The sequence below is a fragment of the Crocodylus siamensis genome, chromosome 2 (genome assembly GCF_052110815.1).
Source record: "Crocodylus siamensis isolate JL-2025a chromosome 2, ASM5211081v1, whole genome shotgun sequence".
Taxonomy (NCBI): Eukaryota; Metazoa; Chordata; order Crocodylia; family Crocodylidae; genus Crocodylus; species Crocodylus siamensis.
This window is the reverse complement of record NC_143396.1, coordinates 228,443,684-228,466,168: the sequence shown is the minus strand read 5'-3', so window position 1 is coordinate 228,466,168 and position 22,485 is coordinate 228,443,684. Positions and strand designations below refer to the sequence as shown.

General features: G+C 41.8%; 1 protein-coding gene across 3 annotated transcripts in view; it reads right to left on the bottom strand.

The window, feature by feature from the left end:
- PSEN1 (presenilin 1) overlaps positions 1-22,485 on the bottom strand; it is a 55,415-nt gene that overhangs the window by 22,065 nt on the left and 10,865 nt on the right. For all 3 annotated transcript variants that reach the window (XM_090033288.1, XM_090033289.1, XM_090033287.1), the window contains exons 3-6: positions 8,473-8,729; positions 6,997-7,138; positions 3,056-3,123; positions 1,255-1,475 (exon numbers count right to left, since the gene is read on the bottom strand). In XM_090033288.1, coding sequence (XP_089889414.1) covers positions 1,255-1,475; positions 3,056-3,123; positions 6,997-7,138; positions 8,473-8,729 — 688 coding nt within the window. The remainder of the gene's footprint in view (positions 1-1,254; positions 1,476-3,055; positions 3,124-6,996; positions 7,139-8,472; positions 8,730-22,485) is intronic.

The following is a 22,485-nucleotide window of genomic DNA, read 5'->3' as shown; positions in this document are numbered from 1 at the left end:
TAAACCCACCACACAACGCATCATACATGCCCTCCCCCACCCAACCTGGTGGTACTGGTACTTAAGGTTGTATCATTTAGAATTGGTGGCACGCAACTTGTCAGAGTTTGGGAACCTCTGGCCCAGGAGGTTAAAGAGGAAAACAGCAGCAGCCCACTAATGACTTGTCAGCTAAGCCATTAGTTGCTCATTCACAGGTGCTCCAATTCCTCCCAGACAGGGCTTCACACACTGGGCTGTGTTATCTGGCTAGGCTTGCCACCACCTCCTCCCAAAAGACCCCCCACAGCAGCTCCCAGGAGCAGCTATGATTGAGCTGCTGTGTTATCAGTTAACTGTTTAACCAATATAATTAGAGGAAGTTAAATAGATACTTTTTAAAATGATATTTACATCCCTAGTTCACATGTCTTACAGTTAAGAGTTTCCAAAGATAGGATTTTCACCATATTTCAATTATGTTAAAGTCAGCCTTCTGGACTATTATGTGAACTAAATTAGTTGACACATACTTTACATCATGAACAGCATAAAAATAGAGCATCTTCCCTATGGAAGGCCTTCAGCGCTGTTGAAAAGCTCATAACTATATTCATTACTGCAGCCTGCATTGGGATGAATCCTTATAATAGTAGTTTAAAAAAAGGAAATGAATACTGTATTGATTTGAAACCACAGGGGAATAGTTATTTAACTGTCCCACTACTAGTTCCTCCTATGTGTTAAAGGCTTTACACACAGAAAAATAGGTCTTGAGGCTTTTCTGAGATTCTTTTTCAGTGGCAGGGGAGGAAGACTGCCGCTCCAAATGTGGAGGATTGCAGGCAGGCACTCTGAAGGACTAGTCCCTAAACTGTAAAACCCCCGTACTCTGGAAATGCAATGTATCCCAGACATACTCAAGGATGTGGAAGACACAGAAGATATCTTTCATAAAAGCACAGAAGTAAGATGGCATGGGTTTCTTATACATAATCTCCTCCATTAGACAACTCAGTTCCATCCCCCCTCTTCCTTCCTGCAGGCTCCAGAGTCCTTGATAGAGTCCTGTGGAGGACTTAACCATGGGTTAAATGTAAACAGATATAAATCTAACTTCTGAAATGCTGTTAGAATACTGTAGTCAACACCCTTGTCCTTAACTGGAGGTCTTTGAGACCTCGTTGTTTGGTCTCAGACAGGTTAAGGAACAGAAAGCAGGAAGAGATTCTGCCACCCACAGTTCCAAAATTGTACTTTGCTCCAGGATCTTACCGTATACTGAAATCACAGCCAGGATAAGCCATGCAGTCCACTCAGGAAGATATTTAATGAATACCAGGGCCATGAGAGCACTGATCATAATAAGATATGCTTGCTGGAGCCTAAGTGGGCCCTTCCAGTGAATGCAGATCATTCCCACCACACCGAAGTTCCAGATCAGGAGCGCTAGGGTTATGTAGTCCATGGCAACATTATAAGTTTTAAAAACTTCACTAAAATGTTTAAGAAAATACAATTAGATAAAGAAAAACGGGAATATTTCCATAAAGCAATGATGAAAAAGAAATGAGGCAAACATCAGAAATAGTTTTTTTGTGGTCAATCAAAAAACATTCTTTAAATTAGGATTTCAACTACATCTAGAGCTTAAAATGTAGAACATTTTACTTTGAGAGAATAATTTTAATGAACCAAATACTGATAAAAATACTTCAAGTTTACTAACGTATCTTTCACTGACCCTTCATTTCTTTCTCAGTTAAGTCACCAGCACAGGATTTTACTGTAAGTAGTCATAAAGATTATGCTATTAAGTAATGTCCAAAATTCATAGACATCTACCCATTCAGAAGGAAAAAGAAAAATTTGGCATATAAACAGCTGCTTTTCCTATCTGGAATGCCTAATGGACAATGACCACAGATTCATTCAGCCTCAGAAAGAAGTGTGGTGGAGCTATGTTACCTGATCAGATATTATTCCTAGATTAAAGAATTAAGAATGAGCTATTTTACTCCATTACAAAGAACATATTATGGAAAATAACAAATACACAAGGTATGTTACAGAAAGCACAAATATTGTCTCCAGGTCATAAGCAATTTACACTGGCCTGGGAAAAAATAAAAATGAGTGTTTGAGCTGGCTGATCATATAGGATGCTCCATATCATAACAGCACTGTAAACTGTGCATATGTTGGTAAAAATCAGCAAATATTTTCTTTAAAAGACAGTTTAAATATATCAAGGTGATGTACATTGTTGGAAGGTCACTTAGGGAGGAATGAACAGATGGAAGATGACAATTCAAATTACACCAATACGTAGTTAAAGCCATCTACTATATTCTTATGGGGCACCACACAGTCTTCACTATTAACTGGCCATTGCAGTCTAAGGGCACCTATACACATGCCTGATGCCTGCTTTGACACGTGCCGATTAGGATGATCCTAAAACCTCGACGTCACAGGTATTTAGTGTCCCTGCATTTCAAAATGGCATCAGGGGCTACTTAACTAGAATGAGAGCTGCTTTAATTAAAATGCCACTCCCCACCACCTCCACCTCGGATCACACGTACAGATGCCCTAAGATATTCAAAAGGAGCTAAAGGAAAACAAAAAGTTGTCAAGGATCTTTAGGAGCAGAGAATCCCACTAAATAGGAAAATATTTGTAATAACTTAAAATGGAGGGGAAATTGCTTCCAGGCACAACACACTGCATACTGGAACAATCTGGCTTTGTTTCTGGTCTCTGAAATTATAAAATGTAACTAGACTGCACATTATGAATGCATCTGAAAATTATAAATGGCCACTCTTAATAAACTGCCAAAGCTGTGCTTCAGCATTTCAAATATAAAACTTCCACTAGATATAAATAGGAACGGACATCTGTAGCAGAGCAAATTTCTTTTGGTAAATTTGGTCTTTTCTATGCTAGTTTCACATAAAAACCCTTTGTATAACCAGCCCTTCCCATTACCATGAAGGCAACTGTAAACGTGCTTATTGTGACGGGACAGACTGGAAGGCAAGTTCTGAAGACAAAAGTTTGTTCTACTTACCCCAAGTAGATGAATGAGAAAAAGAAAAGCAGCAAGAGAGAAGAAATGATAAGCCAGCCATGGATCACCTGAAGAAGACAGCAACATCAGTACAGGTCTTTTCAAACTTGACATTTCTACATTAAACACCGTTATAAAATATTGCCTTTTTCTTTCTTTCTTTTTTCCTGAATGAGAGGTTTGATTTCACAACAAGCAGGCTCAAGAGATGGTTCACACTGTTGTTAGTACTACTTATACCCAACTGCCTTTGAAGAGGCAAATAATATTTGGTGTTTCAAGAATGGGAATGAGATTCCGGTATCTCTGGGCTTTCAGTCTGTACTGATACGGATTTTTATTTTTTTTTGCTAGTCTTGACTCCTGTGCCTCCAGTTTGCAAATCTATAAAAAAAAGATACTACACTTGACCCATCTTAAAGTGCTTTTAGATCTTGGAATAAAAGGTGATGTTCAAACACAAAGTATTATTTTTAGCACATTATTTAAAACAATTTAATAACACTGTGTCAAAGTATCTAGCATTGTAAAACAATGAAAACATGATTCATGTTTATATTATTTGAAGAAATTACCAGTTAGTATTTCAATCCATTACCAGAATTCACCTATCCATAAAAGCTACAACCGTAACACTGAAGAACATTCTTTATGAATTCTTGCATAACAACAAACTAGCATTAGCATATTATCTAAGGTTCAACCCCTGGCCCATGGAGCTGTGTGGTACAGTCTAGAGGGCTCCCAAAGGGTCCAGAAATTTGGTGGCATGGAAGTGGTGTTCCCCCACTCCCAAAATTTTCAAGCCCAGATGTGCTTTGGTACCTTGGACGGGATCTGATTGGTGTGAGGGGTCAGGACACCAATACAGCATATCAGTTGGGGCCTGGATCCTAGCTCACTGACTAAACCTGCACCACCCATCTGGCCCTCATGACCAGAAAGTTGGGCACCACTGATACGGCAGTGATTCTCAACCGGAATGATGCAAGATCTTTTGAAGGGTGTTACGGGTGCAAGGAGGTAAGCACTTGCTCCTCCCCCCCTGCCTGGCCCCCCTGTAGGAGAAAAACTGTAATAAATAATTTTTGAAATGGGGTGCCACTAGATATAGACCCCAGGCATGCCTCCATGACTTTCTGAAAAGTTTGAGAACCACTGATCTAAAGAAAGAACAAACAAACAGCTATATGATCCTCATTTATAATACAAAACCTCCAGAGTAATCTATATACATCACACATTTTTGATGGGAAAGTAACTTGCCCTGTATATTTGTTAAACAAAAATCTTAAAATTTCTCTTTCTTTCTTAAGACCTGAATCATAAAATGTTTTAAGATTCAGGTCTAGCAAGGCAAATATATTTAGAAAAAGATTACAATAGGAAATGTATTTTGACCTTGTAATAAGAAGGGAGGACAGTTCTAATTCCTTTTCTGCTGCAATACCCTTCAGAATGTGGCCCAATTTACATAAAAACTTTAACCTAACAAGATCTGTCATCAAACTTCAGTAATCTCACCAACTGGTTCCTCTAATTTTAAAAGAACCTTCTCATAAATAAGCAGCTTTCTCCTTGCAATAGGTATTCTGTTTTCAATGACTATGCAGTGAAATATCAAATCTTTACCAGCAGCCAGCTGTTACAGGGGTACAAAACTGTGAAGTTGGGATCAACAGGGAAACAGAAAGAAAACTTATTTTACAAGATTACATAAACATCCCGTTAATGGTCTGACAGAGCAGATTTAAATTTTAAATATAAATATTTTTCCAGGTCACTTTTTAAGACAAATTGACATAAGTTTTATTGTCAGAACCCATGACTAAAGCTCCTAGGAGTTTGTACACTATAAATGTTAGCACAATCACAAAGCAAGCCGTCTCATTGTTAAAGAGGAGACCTGGAATTTCAGTGTGCCCAAATACTAATGATCCATCCTAGTATAGAGCACATTTTCTTACTGAATAAATAAATGCCAAAAAAACATTCATTACTATTAGGCCCTAGCCCTGCAAATACTCATATATGTACTTAAGGACTGTGCCTAGTTCCCCTGCCACATTTGTTTCTGTTCTGAAGAAATGTCATACGTTATCAAATGATTTGTTTTTTTTAACATTTTTTGCTAAGTTATTTCAAAGCCACCTGCTTTTCTTCACAGAAAATTTTCCAACCCACTTCATTTAAAAAACAAGTGTTAGACAACATATTTCATAACAGCATGCTACTGGTTTTCTGATTAAACTATTCTCATATGACTGTGGCTCCTGCACCAATCGATCTGTTGCTACACTCAGCTTTATCCTGATTTAGCAAGCAAGACAGAACTGCTAGGATTTGTAGAACATAGGGAATTAAAGTTAGTATTCCAGAGATTTTGTTTAGACTAAAACCATGGGTTATTTAGGAAAAAATAAAATGCATAAAAATCAGACTACAGCCGCTACATACACAGAAGGACTGTTTTCTGGTAAATATATCCAAGACCTAGACATAGAACCAGTGCTATTATCCACTCAGCGTGCAACCTCACGCAAGACACTTCACTTTGATGCCTCAGCTTTTCCCATTTTCTTTTTTTTTTCCCAGCACTGGGATTATACTTCTTAACTTCAAAAGTTAAGATATACCACCTAGATAAAAGATGATACTGACAGGAAAACCATTGCCCCCTCTTCAGGAATCAAATGTTGTTTTGCTACAATTTAGTTTCCATTCCAGCAAAGAGAAAAAGAGCAATGTTCCAATTACGCAGTGAAAAGTTGGACTTGTGCTCAACAACTAGGTAAGTGATTTGGCAGCAGAGCGGGGCAGAAGGCTGGAAATACTTTGAGAATTTTCATTTATATTGAAACTTTAAAGTTTTCTCAAGAATTAAGCATGAAAAAATATAATTGCTACAGAAGCTTCAGCATTTTTATTTTTTATATAAATTTTAATTTACTCTGCTTAAACTTTTTCACATTTGATGTGCCATGGACTTTTGTAAAAATTGTTCATGATTGCACTGTAGAAATAGTTAGGCCAAGGGGAGCCTATAATTTCTGGCAGACTGGTAGGAGATAGGTGAGGTTTTCTGCCATCTGGGGAGACCTGAGTGGCAGGCTGTGCGTTAAGCATATGAGTTAGTTGCTTTTACTGACAGGATCTGCAGTGAAATAATTTAAACACCTATTCTAAACTCTGATTACATGTCTGATTTAACACTCCATTGCAACAAAGAAGAAGATTCACACCTTCAAAGTGTTGTCTTAAGCGGTCTACACTCAGGAAGATGTCATTGCATCAATCACACTTCATCATATTTGAAAGCATTTTTTTCATCCATGAAGATTAGAAACTTCCCCCCCCAAAAAATACAGAAAAGAAACTGCAGCAAAAATTTTGTATCAAGGAGCAGATTCCAAAGCAAATTCTCTAACTGTGAAACACACACGCTCAAGGCTCCAACTAAATGGCAGTAAAATTTTGTTACTTCACAGCCTGCTTTATTGGTCATTAAAAGCCCAAAGGACAATCCCTGGGCCAAAAGTAGCCCAGCACCAATGTATCCCAGCAAGCTGATATAACCAGAATATGTGCAAAGTTTAAGCTCCCATCAATGATATCGTTATGCATTTTTCTGAGCCCTGATGACTGTATAAAAAACCTCTACCATTTGAATACCATTCTGCTATTCAAACAGCTAAAATCATTGTTTTATCTACTTCTACAACATGAAATGACTTTTCACCTGATAACATAGCAGTTACCTAGGTTCTGTATTATCCCCTTCCTGGTATAGGGAACAAAGTCCCCAGAACTAAAACAGTGAAATTCTACCACTGGTCTGCCAGTTTTGTTAATCACAGTAGTTCTCATCTCAACAATACAGCAGTGACATTAAATAAAACAAGATTAGCAAAATTATCAAAGTTAACTGTATTTGTGCTTACCTTATAGCACCTATATTTGTAAAGAACCACTAGGAGTATAGTCATGACAATGATAACACTGATCATGATGGCAGCATTGAGAACAGAATTCAGAACTCTTTGTCCCACTGTATCCGTTTCTTCTGTGAAGGGAGTGTAGATACTAAAATAAAGACCAAAAGAACAATGGAAATTCCAATACATGTTCCACAAATGTCTCCCACATAAAAGCCCAGGATTAATATGCAGTTTTTTAAAACCACTTTCTCTCCTGCAATCTTATTTTCCAGCTTGAAGTTGCCAAAATTACAGTCATTTTCTGCTAAGAAAAAGAGCATTTAAACATTTCAAAATGTTAATCCCAGTAACAGCATGCAAGTATGTATTAGTTCACACTAAGCACAACTTGGCCTTTATAGACATGCCATCTAGTGGATATATGATAAAATACAACCTGATGACAAAGGTGTGGGGTAAGAACCAGGATTCTCTAGTCCATGAGAAACTCTGAGTTTGTATCCCACCCTCCAGCCCTACCATTCCAATACAAAGTAAACAATTTCATAAAGAAAGTATTTTTTTTCAAAATTTCAGTTGTTTGATTGTAACATTTTGTTTAAAAATTAAAATGTTTCATTCTAATTTCAACATTATGCATTTTACAGATGCTGTTATAATATAACAAACGTCTAAGCAAAGAGTTATTTGGAAGCCAATTTAAAATGTCCTCCTCACCAAAATGGAATGTTTTGACACCAAAGTGTTTCAAACCATTTTTTTCCCTCTGAGAACTTTTGTTGAAACTGGTCTGTTTCTATGAAGTGTTTTCACTTTTGTTAAATCTGTTTTTCTATTGGAAAATCCTTTCTGTCAGAAAATTTCCAACCAGCTCCTCGAACCATTCTTAAAAGCTCTTCCTATTATAAACATGTTACTTTGCAGGTAAGTGATGTAGGCAAATCAAAAATTACGTACACGCAGTTTAGTTAACAAAGCTCTCATTTATCATCATTAACATGAGGAGTCTTTATGCTTTAGTGGTTTGCACCTTTGATAGCCTCTGCTCAGGACTGTGTTCAAGTGACTGACGGCACATAGAAGGACACACAAACCGAGTAGTCAAGGATTAGGACTCAGACCAAGAAATGGCAAATTACCTTTAGAGAAAGCAATTCTATATGAGGGAGGGGTTGAAATCACTAATTAAAAGGAAAATGAAACTTTAGATTTCATACCGTAATTCCTTATAGAAGCATAAGAAAAAACTGGGTCAAATTGACTACACATCTAGAATGGGTCAATCTTTTAGGCTGAGAGGAGCTGGGAACTATATATGGATCCTAATCTGTAGAAGGAGCAACATTTAAGTTGTCCTTGTACTCGAAGAAGTCACTGGATAACAGACTCCTGAATATATGTGGCTGGAGTGTAAAGAAAGTGAGCTTGTGTGGACCAGACAAGAAAAAAAAAAAAATCACGAGAAGGTTTGATACATACAGCTGCCCATCTTTGCGTGTGTAAAAGCTGACTGACTTGATGGTTGCAACAACTACCACCATGCAAAGTGTGACAGGAACAAAGAGCATAATCACATGCTTTGCCCCATATTTCAAAGTCAGTTCCTCATCATCTTCTTCATCCTGCTCCACCACTTGCCGTGTGCTGTTCTGCGCCTGCCCATTAGTTTCCGATTCAGGGTTATCATTACGCCTTCGGTCGTTGTTATCATGACGCCGTCTTTCACTGTTGTCATTCTGCAATACAAGAAAGCCCAGTTCCAGAAGCATGTTTGCCACACATGTATATATACTAAATTTAGGAGGACGTAGGTTAAGGAATGCATCCTTTATTGTTAAATATACTTTCAGCAGCAAAGACTTGAAAACAAAACCGGGCAAATAAAATGAGCCATGTACAAAAAATGAGAGTGTATATATAGAGTAATACTAGAAGCCATCCATCTCTGAAGCAGAAACAGTTAAAAAGTGTTGTTTATGTCCAGCAGTATGGATGGTCCTTTTACTTGCACAAAACTGAGAAACAAATTCCAAATCCTTCCCTTGCAAGGAAATAAAGTTGATGCATGTGCGGGTTAAGTCAGATGGTAGCACCAAATTAATCAGAAGTGTTAATTTTTAAACCTACCACCAGAGATGGCTGTATTCCTCTCTGCATGAAACCTCAATTATTCTAAAGTGAATTTCATTTACTTTTTTACATTCACAACAGCACGCCAAGCAAAAGATACCATTATTACAACAGTAATGAAATGCTGTAAACTAACATCTGAGATTCTTTTTTTAACATTTTTAAAAGGACATTCTTCCTGATGTACCAACTGGTGAGCACAAAATACAGATCCCCCACTCTCCTAAAAGGGAATTTAGTGCAGATCTCCATTTCCAAGCTTTGAAATATTTAACAGTAGTAATATATTGTGGGAGAATATTTCGAATTTGAGGATTAAGGCAGTTTTATTTCTCTAAATGGAATGGATCAAACCCATTTAAGATTCACAGTAAGGGAAGAAACATTAAATTGGAATCCAACTTTTGCTAAATCTTAAGTGAAATCAAACCCATGTGCAAACAAACATGTTCCCTAGTTTGCTCATAAGCTCCATGGATGGCCCTTCAGCAAAAAAGGCTGGTTTATGGTTGACAAAGGAGGATTTAGGAACTGCCTACAAACTGGACTTTCACTGAGAGAGACCAACAGTAAGGTCTGAATATGTTTAGGTAAGAGCTGAGAAAGTGGGAGCAGGAGACAAGTGAAGGTGGGAAGCTGCTAGCAAAAATGTATGTGTTCACTTTCCAAACCAGTGAACTCACAACAGCACTGGCTTAATCACTACAGGGGAACCTGTGCTGCAGTCAGAGCATGTGGGGGTCCTTCTAAACTTTAAGGAAGTGTGGCAGGCCCATACTGCCGATACCCAGGTGGCCTGCCTGTGAGCAGCTGGGCCAGCATTGAATGTCTGTAAGAGAGATCACAGATTAGTCCGGCCCCCCAAAGCTCCCAGGACAAGAGGAGTTCATCAGTCATATCCCAGGGGGAGCGAGGAGGAGGGAGCACCAAATGCACCTCCGGAAGTTCCCCTGTGGCTGGCATGGGCCAGCAGGACCACAAGCAGGCAGCCTGCTGGGCAATGCAACCACTCAGACCACGGTAGGGGTCTCCCCGCAGCATCTGAGCACCCACCCAAAGGCAAGAAGCCCTGACAGACCAGACACCGTCAACAAAAAGGATGTGGAGAAGCTTGAGAGAGTCCAGAGGAGAGCCACGCGCATGATCAGAGGTCAGGAAAACAGATCTTACGATGACAGGCTGAGAGACATGGGACTCTTTAGCCTGGAAAAGCGTAGGCTCAGGGGTGATCTGATGGCCACCTATAAGTTTATCAGGAGTGACCACCAGGATCTGGGGGAACATTTGTTCACCAGAGCGCCCCAAGGGATGACTAGGTCGAACGGTCACAAACTCCTGCAAGACCGTTTCAGGCTGGACATAAGGAAGAACTTCTTTACTGTCCGAGCCCCCAAGGTCTGGAACAGTCTGCCAGCGGAGGTGGTTCAAGCACCTACACTGAACACCTTCAAGGGTAAATTGGATGCTTATCTTGCTGGGATCCTATGACCCCAGCTGACTTCCTGCCCTTTGGGCAGGGGGCTGGACTCGATGATTTCCCGAGGTCCCTTCCATCCCTAATGTCTATGAAATCTATGAAACAAAGACTGGATGCCTGGGGAAGGGAGCCTGAACTCCAGCAGAGGAACAACCACTGACAGAAGCAGAGGTCCAGATCCTGCTTAGACCCTACTCACACCATTCATGGCCAGCAGGTATATGCAGGGTACCGAGAGCAGGATGGAGGCAGCCAAGGAAGCATCAGTGGGACCCACCAAGGGGAAGGACCCGCTAGGGAGCTTGGTGGTGCAGCTCACCACACTGATATGACCTTGGACACTGAAATCCAGTCAGCCAGTGTCAGGTCCCTGGGGGTCACAAGGACATGAATAAATGCCCCACAGGACATTACAGAACAGGGCCAAGCACCAACCGATCCAGTGTTTCTGGGGGTAAAACCCTCACACAGGGATTCCACAGAAGCCATACAAGGCGTGCCACACAGGTTGGGCACCAAGAAGAGGCACCAGAATCAGCAAGCATCAGTGCCCTGCTTATCCACATCCCGAGAGTAATTTCAGTTCATATATTGGTGAGTTGTGAGGTTTTTTTCTCAACTGGAGACACTGGGACCACTGGCCTGCTAGAAGACCGTTCTCCCACGAGGAATGGACAGTGCCTGCCATATACTCAGATGCTGCCAAGACCCAGACCAGAACACCAAGAGTGGAAAGGTGTGGGGTGAAGAGGAAGTAAGGAGCCCCATTGAAGAAGCACCAGTCACGGTGCCCAGGGTCCTCAAGGAACACTGAACAAAATCTTCCAGCAAAAACTCAGGTAACACCAAATTAAGTGAGTAGACCCTGGTTCAGGATGCTTAGGTGGGCAAGGTGGGCCAGTAGTGTCCCTGTGAACATGGGCCCACCACAAGATAAAAGCATTTAGAGATATTTCTGTTAATTTCATGGAGATGCACAAACTGGATTAACTGAACCTTATCCACAACATAAAACAAATAGGGTGACCATTATTTACTAGCCACAGTTTTTCAATTAAGCCCATTTCCAGAACTGATATCAATGCTGTGAGAACTCTATGAATTTCCCACCAGACTATAGCTCACTTCATTTTAGTACCTATAGCAGACACCAAAATTATGAACAAGTTCCAGACACTGATGTAATTTAATTCCAAGTAAGATAGGACAAATAATTTAGGTTGTCTTTTAAAATGTGCTCTTTACAAATGCCAAGGTCAGCAAAAGACTTTAAAAAATGTTCAGTGTTTAGGAAAGTTATTTTCAAGCCTCAAGACCTGCCTATAAATAAAGATGGAATTTTTCTGAATTTAGGCAAGAACAATTAATTTTGTGCAAGTGTTCTCCTTTGGAGAACCTTGCCAATATCAGCACATATGCATACAATCTTTGCTTGATTAGTTCACATGTACCAAATAACAGAAGTAAAATTTGACATCGATATATTTTTGCTGTGTCAGCTTGTTCTGACTTCTCTCTTATTCTGTGCCAATATTCAGTGATTATGTACTTGATTACCCAAGTGTAACAAGCTGCACTATGTTACCAAGATGATCCTGGATGGTTAGTCACTAGATTGATCTCTCTCTCAAAATAAGTTGTATGTCACTTGATACTAAGCAGAAGCTCAAATTTGTATTTCTTTCTCTCAGCCAGTTTTTTTCTAACACATCCAACTTTACTTCCACAATTACAAAACAAGCGCATTTTCAAAACGCACTTTCAATATAACAAATTTGTATTGAAAAAAAATCCTAAGTCACCTACCAGCAAAAGTACCATTGACTTTAAACTGGAAACCCGTGATGGCTGAAGTATAAGTTTCTTAACTTCTGAAGCTGATATCAGAAGTTGCAATTGTGGCATCAGAGGGGGCGGGGGGTGCACACATTGTGGTGGTGTTCTCATCATATTGTTGCCAGTCAGGTTCCAGTTTTGGTATAGAAAAAGATTTTAAGTGTGAAACTTTTCCACTATGTAAAATTTAAAACTAAATTAAAAAACTAAAAACAAGTTGTGTACAGATTTAATGGAAAGTAAGGCACTAGCAATATTACATTTATATTTGATTTGTTTTTTTAATCAAATTATCTCACTGGTGCTACAAGGGTGATCGCAGTGGGTTCTGTTTTTCTTTCCTGTCAATCTGTAACTAGGAATGACCTGGTAAGTCTGAAGCTCATCTACCTCCTAATGCTGGCTTTCCCTACAATTTTGTTGCCATAAGTATAACTAATGGCATGTTATATAGCCTGTGGAACACATGCGAGTATAACAGTAAAACATTCACCAATAGTGGACTGAATACATGGATAGTTTACAAGTAGGAAATAGGTGATGAAAAAGTACATGCATCACGCCGGATCTGGGTCTACGTTGCTTCAGAAAGAAGGGTGTGTCAAGGGAAAAGTCTACTCCTATACCCTTCATCAAATCACACTCATTTCATATTTGGAACATTTTTTTTTCACAGTGATAAGGACTAAGGTGTTTAATTCTCCAGAAGTGTATGTTAAAGATCCAGCCACTCACCACATTTGACATCTTTTGTCACGTACTAAGACTCATTTTGAAGATAAATTTTAGTTTATTGCTTATGGAACTGAAAAGTCTAAGTAACAAAAGGAACTTCAGAGAAATATTATACACAAAAATAATTCTTCAGTAAATTCTTCACAAATGAAAAGTAGACAGATGGTCAAACATTTGTGATGGAAAATTCCTATATGAAAGGTTTGATGCATTTAGGTAAAAAACAAAAAATCCTAAATGAATACAGCAGAATGCCAATTATTTGAACACAGGAGGTGCATACAGCACAAGCAAGAGCAATCCTGACAAAAGAGAACTGTTTAAATGACTAGATGAAAAAAACAAACAAAAAACCCTGAAATACATAACTGTCACCAAGTTTGCTTTAGAGTATGTCATTAGGATACGTTCATTTAATACACTTTATGTTAACTGAACAATTCAATTTTATGCAAGGGTTATGGTCCCCAATTAGTTTGGATAATCAACACTCTATTCTACAACTAATTAGCATTCATGGTCTTTCTAAAACTGTCTTTAAAATTTCCTTCCTACAAATCATATGACATCAAACATGAATTTCATCTCTTTTAATGGTAGTATTCAGTTTCTCTCAACATATAGAAACATGATCTTTGTCATGTACTAAAATAAAACTCCCCGATTATAGTACATGTAAGATATAATGGAAAAAATATTGATCTTGAAGCATTTAGACTAATGGGTTAAGACAACATAATATTTAGCTTTCCTAATTCTTGTGGATTGTTTTTCTTCATTTCTTATAATACTAATCCTGACTGAACAAGTGCACCTACTTTTAGCATTTGAATTATAAATACAAAGAGAAAAAAAACTGTGCTTTACAAAGCTAAGATTGAAACAGCTGAACAAAAAGCTTTCTGACTGCAGGATCATAATTTATACTGCCACGGGGAATATGGCATAAAAGAAAAACAAAGGGTATGATTCTATATTCAGTTATATTCCCTGGATCATTTAGAAACAGAAATGAAGCTACAAAAATTGCTTAATTTCTTTAAAATATGATGTGTGAAAAAAAGGCAATGTCACAGTCAAAGAAAATTATAGTAGCATCAGAGAAAAGAGCTACTTTTAGTTAAAACCTGAATTGTAGGAATGTACAAAAGGAGGAACAAAGTCGAACTATTAGTAGGGGTGTACCAATAAAGATTTTCTTGGCGGATACTGATAGCCAACAATTAACCAACCATATTGGCAATGCCAATCCAATAACCGATATTTAGTAATAGTGTAAGGCATTTTAAACTAATGACATAAATAAACCTTTGTTTCATAGTTTGTAGGGTTGGAAAGGGACCTGAGCAGATCATCAAGTCTGACCCCCTGCCATGGCAGGAAAGAGTACTGGGGTCAAACGACCCCAGTAAGGTGATTGTCAAGCCTTGTCTTAAAGACCCCCAAGGTAGGAGCCAGCACCACTTTGCTTGGAAGTTGGTTCCAGATCCTAGCCGCCCTGACAGTGAAGTAGCATCTCCAGATGCCTAATCTGAATTTACCCTCTGCCAGCTTGTGACTGGTATTTCTAGTCACTCCTGGTAGCATTTGGGGGAACAGGGACTCCCCCAATGCCTGCTGGTCCCCTTTGACTAGCTTGTAACAGGCCCCTCAGCCTTCTCTTGTGGAGGCTGAACAGGTTCAGGTCCCGGAGCCTCTCCTCATAGGGCCTGCATTTATAACACATGCACACCTCCTGCCTACTCTGGACCTTGATGAGGAAGGTGGTGACTGCCTTATTCCCATGCTGCTTCTGTGCAGCCTGGGCTGCTATCCTAGGCAGGCGGGGTGGACCCTTGTATAGACAGTGGTGCCAAGAACGTCTGGAGCCCCAGAGCACACCACTGCCTCAGTGCTGGCAGGCCCCACACAGCCGAGCTCCCACAGCTGCTGGGGAGAAGCTGCTCTTGCAAAAGCATCCAGTGACCACTGGAGTGAAATGTCCCTCGTGCAGCACCTTACCCCACCTATGTGTAGCCCAATGTCTCTGTGGTAGCCCCAGCACTCAGGTGTTCCCATGGCAGCAACAGCAGGAACCAGTAATGGCCTTTTTGTTGCTGAGTGCTTTGTGACTGCTCCCCAGTGCCCCCTCCCAGTGCTGGCCAGGACCTGTAGTCTGTTGCGGGCTCGGGCCAGTGACAGGGCACAGGGACCAGACTTATGTTCCCCAGGGTGCTTCGGGCACACGACCATAATTAATCACCTACAATGACCAAAAAAAGTCAAAAACCAATAGCATAATTTCTCCTTTATCAGTGCCGATCCAATAGCCAACCAACATATTGGTGGACCCCTAACTATTAGTATACAAAAAGTCCTTTCAAGCATTTGATCAAAGGCACGATGTACACGCAACACGCATATCGAGCCCTAATGGAATGAAGGGCATACACCTTTCATACCTGGTTAGCATTACAGAGAGCGAAGGATTCTTGCTGTAGTGAAAGTAAAGGGACAACTTCGTCACTTTTCTCAGACATAGTTTAAGTTCCAAAGACTGAAAAATCTGGAGCTGAAGTCAGAACAAAGCCAATACTACTGTAACAACTGAGGTGAATGTAAACTATGAACTATATACTTAGAATTGAATGAATAATGTCAAAGGTAAAAGTGCTTTTCTTCCTATCGAGAAAAGTAGTTAATAGCAAACCCAGGGCAAAGCATCTGAACAACAGATAAGGCCCTGGAATATGCGATAAAGATTGCTAGATTCTTTTTCCCCTTCCCCTTATTAGCTCCCATATATGACTGTCATGGGAGGAGTTATTTTTAATGAGCTTTTAAGAGTCATCTGACAAGCAAAATCTGAACTGGTGGTGTGCAAGGCTCAGAATGTTATCCCACTGAGTATTGTTCAAGAAAAATCACTTAATACATACCAGGATATTGTTGTGCATATATAGAATAAAGGATATTGATGTGTACTGTACATATAAAATAATCTAAAAAGAATCAATGCCTGGAACGTAGCCATAGAGGGCTACAGCCCGGACGGAAGAGACCGAGTAGGGAAGAAAGGTGGAGATGTAGGTCTCTATGTGAGGGAGCAATACACCTCCTTGGAGGCCAACATTGGCTCCAAAGAAGAGTGACTCTAAAACCTCTGGGTCAAACTATGGTGGGGAGGATGTGGCGAGAAAGACCTAACTGTAGGTTTACTACAGACCACCAAACCAGGGGGAGGAGCTCAATCTGGAGTTCTCTCAAGAACTGGCAGAGGCCGCCTGCGCATGGGACATGGCCATCATGGATGACTTCAATTACACACACATCTTTCAGGAGCAACACTCAGCTATGTCAAATCGGTCGCACTGCTTCCTGAACTGTATTGAAGAGCTCTACCTGATTCAGGAAGTGCGTGGGCCAACCAAAGGCAACGCTTGCCTAGACTTGGCCTTGGCCAAAGGACACGATCTGGTGAGTGCCTTGAATACAGAGGACACCGTGTGTGACAGCAGCCATGAAACCATCATGTTCACTGTCCATCACAAGGCAGGCAAATCGGCTAGCAGGGTTGAAGTTTATGACTTCAGAAAAGCTAATTTCAACAAGCTCAGGGCAATAGTAAGGGGAGCACTGCAGGACCAGGGACCAAAGGTGAAAGGAGTACATGAAGAGTTCGTCAGTTCCTCAAGGACATTATCCTCAAAGCACAAAAAGAGTCCATTCCTATGCAAAGGAAAGGTAGCAGATGGGCTGGTAAGCCCTCTTTGCTTAATAGGGATATCATGGTCTTTTTGAAAAAGAAGAGACACACAAACAAGGGAAGCTTGGGACAGTCCCCAAGGAGGACTATACAATAACAGCACACACTTGTAGGGAGCAGATTAGAAAAGCTAAGGTGGCAACTGAATTTAAACTAGGAACAGAAATCAAGGACAATAAGAAGTCCTCCTTTAGGTATGTAGGGAACAGGAGGAAAACAAATGGAAGCATGGGGACACTGCTTAACAACTGAGGACAGTTGGTTACCAACACGCAGGAGAAAACTGAATTCCTGAATGACTACTTTGCTTCAGTATTTCACTGAACTATGGGGAAAATCATACTAGAGAGGGTTCAGAATGGGCATGGTAGGAATGACTGCCTTCCTACTGTTGACATTGAGCTGGTGCGTGATCATTTAGGAAAGTTAAACAGGACCAGTCAGCAGGACCAGATGAACATCATCTGAGAGTGCTGAAGGAGCTGCCAAAATCATTGCAGGATCTCTGGTGAAACTCTTCCAAAATTCTTGGTACTTGGGCGAGGTGCCTGAAGACTGGAAGAGGGCCAATGTGCCCATCTTAAAGAAGGGGAGGAGAAAGGACACGGGCAACTATAGGCCAATTAGTCTAACTTCTATCCCAGGGAAAATCCTGGAAAAAATTCATCAAGGAGCTTGTGTGTGATACGCTTGCAGAAGATACGATTCTGAATGAGAGTCAGCATGGCTTTGTCTCAGACATGTCCTGTCTTATCAAGCTCATCTCCTTCTATGATCAGCAAACTTGCAATCTGGATAAGAGAGAGGAGGTCAGCATTGTATACCTAGACCTCCAAAAGGCCTTTGATCTGGTATCCCTCGATGTTCTCATGGGAATATTGAAGGATTGTGGGCTTAACTGCTTGTTAGTTAGCTGGGTAGGAAGCTGGCTGCGGGGTAGGACCCAGAGAGTTCTAATGAATCTGTGTTGGCCAAGTTCGCAGACGACACCAAACTTTGGGGGAGTATGGTTTCGCTTGAAAACAGGCTTCAGATATAGGCAGACCCAGACAGGATCACAAGTTGGGCAGATTGAAACTAGGTGGAGTTCAACATTGAAAAGTGTAAAGTGCTCCATCTGGGGACGAACTATCCCCAACATACTTACAGGCCCGGTGGCACCAAACTGACTAGCACCATGACTGAAAGGGACCTAGGGGTAATAACAGAACATGAGCCGTCAGTGTGATGTTGCAGCCAGAAGGGCAAACAATACTCTGGTAGGCATCAACTGATGCATCTCAAGCAAAACCAAGGAAGTGGTTTACTCAGCATTGGTGAGACTGCAGCTGGAGTACTGCAACCAGTTCTGGGTGCAACGCTTCAACAAGGAGGTGGAAAAGCTTGAGAGAGTCCAAAGAGCCACCCATTGTATACCTAGACCCATATGATCAGACTTGCAAGGCAAACCATACAAGGAAAGGCTGAGGACCTTGGGTCTCTTCAGCCTAAAAAAAGAGAGAATGCTGAAATAGGACTTGGTAGCAGCTTACTGCTATATCAGGGGAACACATCAAGGGCTCGGTGAACAACTGTTCACCACAGCACCCTTGGGGAAAACCAGGAGTAATGGCCACAAACACCTGGAAGACTGTTTCAAGCTTAACATTAGGAAAAACTTCTTCACAGTTAGGGTATCCAGACTGTGGAATAAACTTCCTCCAGAGGTGGTATAATCACCTAACCTGGAAATCTTCAAGAGGAGACTGAATGATCACCTCACTGGGATCACCTGATCCCAGGTGTCTTTCCTGCCTAGTGTAGGGGGTTGGACCCGATAATCTTGTGAAGTCCCTTCCAGCCCCTAACAATCTATTAATCACTTCAGTCAAGGACAGGAAAAGCTAGGGAAAGACCTTGAATGATTTACCAGATGTCCATTAGTCAGGGCAAACAATCTAATTAATAGATACAAAAAAACCAGAAGGGTTTGTCCGTGCCATACTGGCTGCCATAAGGCAAGATTTCTGTTAGGATGATATCCCTAGTTCTTGTTGTGAACCCTGGAATTAGCCATGTCTTCTTTAGTTTAACTTATGTTCTTTCAATCTTCTTTCAAGTAACTCTTGCTTTCTTAAATGTCTAGATTTAAATTTAGAGGTGACCTGACATGGGGTGCTGACCATTCTTTCGAAGTAGGGGGTACACCAATAGAGATTTTCTTGGCCGGTACTGATAGCTGATTATTCATCAGCCAGACCGGCCAATACCGATCCAATAGCTGATTTACAGGAGCACAGCCGGGCAGTGTGGAGAGCAGCTCCCTGCAGGTAAGTCTGTGGAAGGGAAGGGGCATGGAGGGGACAGATCGAGCCCCTCCCATGGTGAAGAAAGGAGTGGTGCCGGGGCTGGAGCAGGGAGTGGGACAGAGCTGCAGGTGGCTTGTTCAGGGGATCAGTGCTTAAAAATGCCGGCAGGGGCACTTGAACTAAAGCTTTAATTCAAGTGCCACTGCCACCATCCTTAACTGTGGGGACACTTTTAGCAGCAGAGCTGAGCAGGGTAACAGTGGATGCAGGCTGCTTGCTGTGGGCTAGGGGCTTGCCACCCCACTGCCTTTGCCCCAAGAACTGCGCACTGGCCAGTGTCCCCAGCCTGCTTGGTGGTGGGAGGTACAACTTGTCACTGCCACTGTTGCTGGATGGGTAGGGGATGTGTGGCTAGCGCATGGCTCCTGGGGCAAAGGCGCAGAGCAGAAATCCCCAAGCCCATAGTGGGCAGCCCACATCTGCCCTCAACCTTCACACAAATGCGGGGGGCACATGCCCCCCATGCCTCCCCCAGGGGTGCACACAGCAGCAGGGAGCCAATCCCCTCCTCTCCCCCCATGGCCCCTGGATAAGCCGCCTGTGGCTCCATCCTGCTCCCCACCCTGGTTCCAGGGTCCCATTCACTGGCCTGGCTGGGCAGCTCCTCCAGCCCCACTCCCTCCATCACCATGGGGGCCTCAATCAATCCCCCCATACCTTCCCCTCCACACACTTACCTGGAGGGGGCTGCTCGCCATAATACCTGGCTGTGCTTCTGGCAGCTGTACTCATATACATAGTGTCTGGGGGCCCTGGCCAGAAGGCATATTTTATTTATCAGTACCTTATCAACTACATCTGCAAAAAAAGCCAATAGCCAATAATGTTAATTTTCCTTTTATCGGTGCCAATCCAATATGGCACTGATATATCAGTGCATCTATTTGAAAGAAGCAGCAAATAAATAACTGTATATCAAGAGTCAGAGCAGGGAGCAAAATATCCTCTTGCAATACTGTCAAAGGCACCACAACCCAGGAAGTGCTGTTGTGTCACAAGGAAAACCTAGAAATCAGGACGTGGCAGGCCTACAAAACCAACAACAAAGCCACTGGCTAAGGACCACACCCAATGTGCATATATATTTAGTATTATAAAAAATGTATGGTCCACTAATTACCACGTGTACTCAAATGTAAGACAACACCTAATAATTAGATTCTGTACCTGGAAAATTATAACAAAGTATTAGAGGGTTGTCTTTAATCCCCCCCTCCAACTTTATAGTTTATTCCTAGCATCTTGAGGACTCAACACAGGAAGCACCCTCCTTTTGGCAGGATCACTAGCAGGACTTGTCTTATCACTCCTCAATAGGCTAATAAAGCTACTGCTGCAAAAATCACACCAGCAAAAAAGAGACACAGGAACCAGCAAGTTTTGCATTCCTTGCACACAAGCTCACAGCATTACAACAACAGCAAGCCTCTCTCTTCTTTTGCCTTAGGCCAAGCAAAAACAAAAAGTTCCTTTTGGTCCAGTGGCACAAGTTCCAACATTACACCATGAAAAGTATGGCACTTGTGGCATGTTAGGGTATGCAGCTGTGAAAATGCTATACCCACTTATTTCCACTTTGCACAAGTAAAATACTATAAACATGCAATGTAGCAGCTATTTCAACAGGACTGGCTATATGTCAATATACACCCTCAGACTGACAGTGAACTTAAGCATGCTAAATAGAGGATTTTGGTGCATGCTCTGTAGGACCAAGTGAGTCGAGAATGTTTTCACTGCAGCCAGGGGTTAATCCAGGGAGGTAAGGCAGTGTAATGGCATCCCCCTCCAACTGTGCAATGCAAGTGCCTTGAGCTCTAAGCTCACCAGCTGATCAACACAGGCTCTGGCCACAGCCTCTGCTTTCATGCAATCTCAGAGCTCAGCAGGCAAGCACTGCCACCGCTTGTATCCTCTTTTCCCAACTGCTGATTCAGAGCAGACTGGGAAGTGAGGAAGATGTGGGGCAGGCAAACACAAAGGGAGATGCAAGCTAAATGTAACACACTGTAATGTAGATGTCCAACAGCAGGGGGAATGCTAACAATGTGAGCTGCAAAACTGTGCTAACTGCATTCAACTACAATTCCCAAACGTCCTGGAACCTGGGAGACAAAAGACAAAGGAAGCAGGAGCAAATCATGCGAGGCAGCAACAGAGCGCACACACAGTGGCAGAGGGGAAATGCCTGACTGGAGAAATGATGGAGCTAGAACTGTTGGACTGTAGCAGCAGGACAGGGACACGCAGACAGAAACTGAGTGCCCTCAGGACTAGAGGCTGGTTCTGGACACCTCTAGAGGTGTGGCAGGGGGTGTAAGATTCTTTCAATGTTTGTACCTTTGTACTAGTACATGTTACTAGTTCCTTGTTTTTGAATGAATACATCACAGTGTTATTGTTTGTTATCTGTTATTCAGTCTCTAAGCATGTGTACTTTAACATTAATGTTTATCTACTTGCATTTGTTTATTACTCCCTAGCCCACTGTCTTGTAACCCTAATCCCCAGCATTTTCTGCATAAAGTTGGGAACCTTTCTTTTCAACTTCCTGTGCCAGTTCCTGGGGTTGTGGGGTTTATTCCAAGGGCAAACACTGGCTCACTCCCTCTGCTCCGAAGCCATGCAAAAGCAGGGGTCCAGGCAGAATCTGCGCTGACCAAATGGTGAGTTCAGAACTCACAGCACACATGGAACACTGGCAGCAACTGTGCTGACATGCTGGAGAGCGCACCACACGTCACACAGCTGAAGGGTACATGGTTGCACCCTTCCTGCTGTAATCCAGGATCTGTCCACAACTGCAGCATTTCCCAGCACAGTCTGAAGTGCTTTCTGACTACAGCATTAGAATCTAGAGCTGAATATAGCAGGTGTCTAATCCATGGAGCTCTACGATGGGTCTCAGTGCCCAGTTCATCAGACCACTACAAATCCTGACAAAGATTTATATAATTGGTGGAGGGGAGGGAGGGACAGACAGGCAGGGAGTACGCATGCTGCTCCTGGGAAGGGTGTTGAGACTTTGATCACTTACAGTCCTCGAGGCCTGATTAGAGGTTCTCCCTTCCACATTTGCTTGTGGCTAGAATGCAACTCAGTAACTTTCTAGCTGCAGAAAGTCTGAAGAAATGTTGCCTCTTCTATTCTCCCTGAGCCTTCTGGCTGATGGAAGTGGGGAAAGCTTATTACATTATATCTTGCCTAGGGTCTCAGGCAAG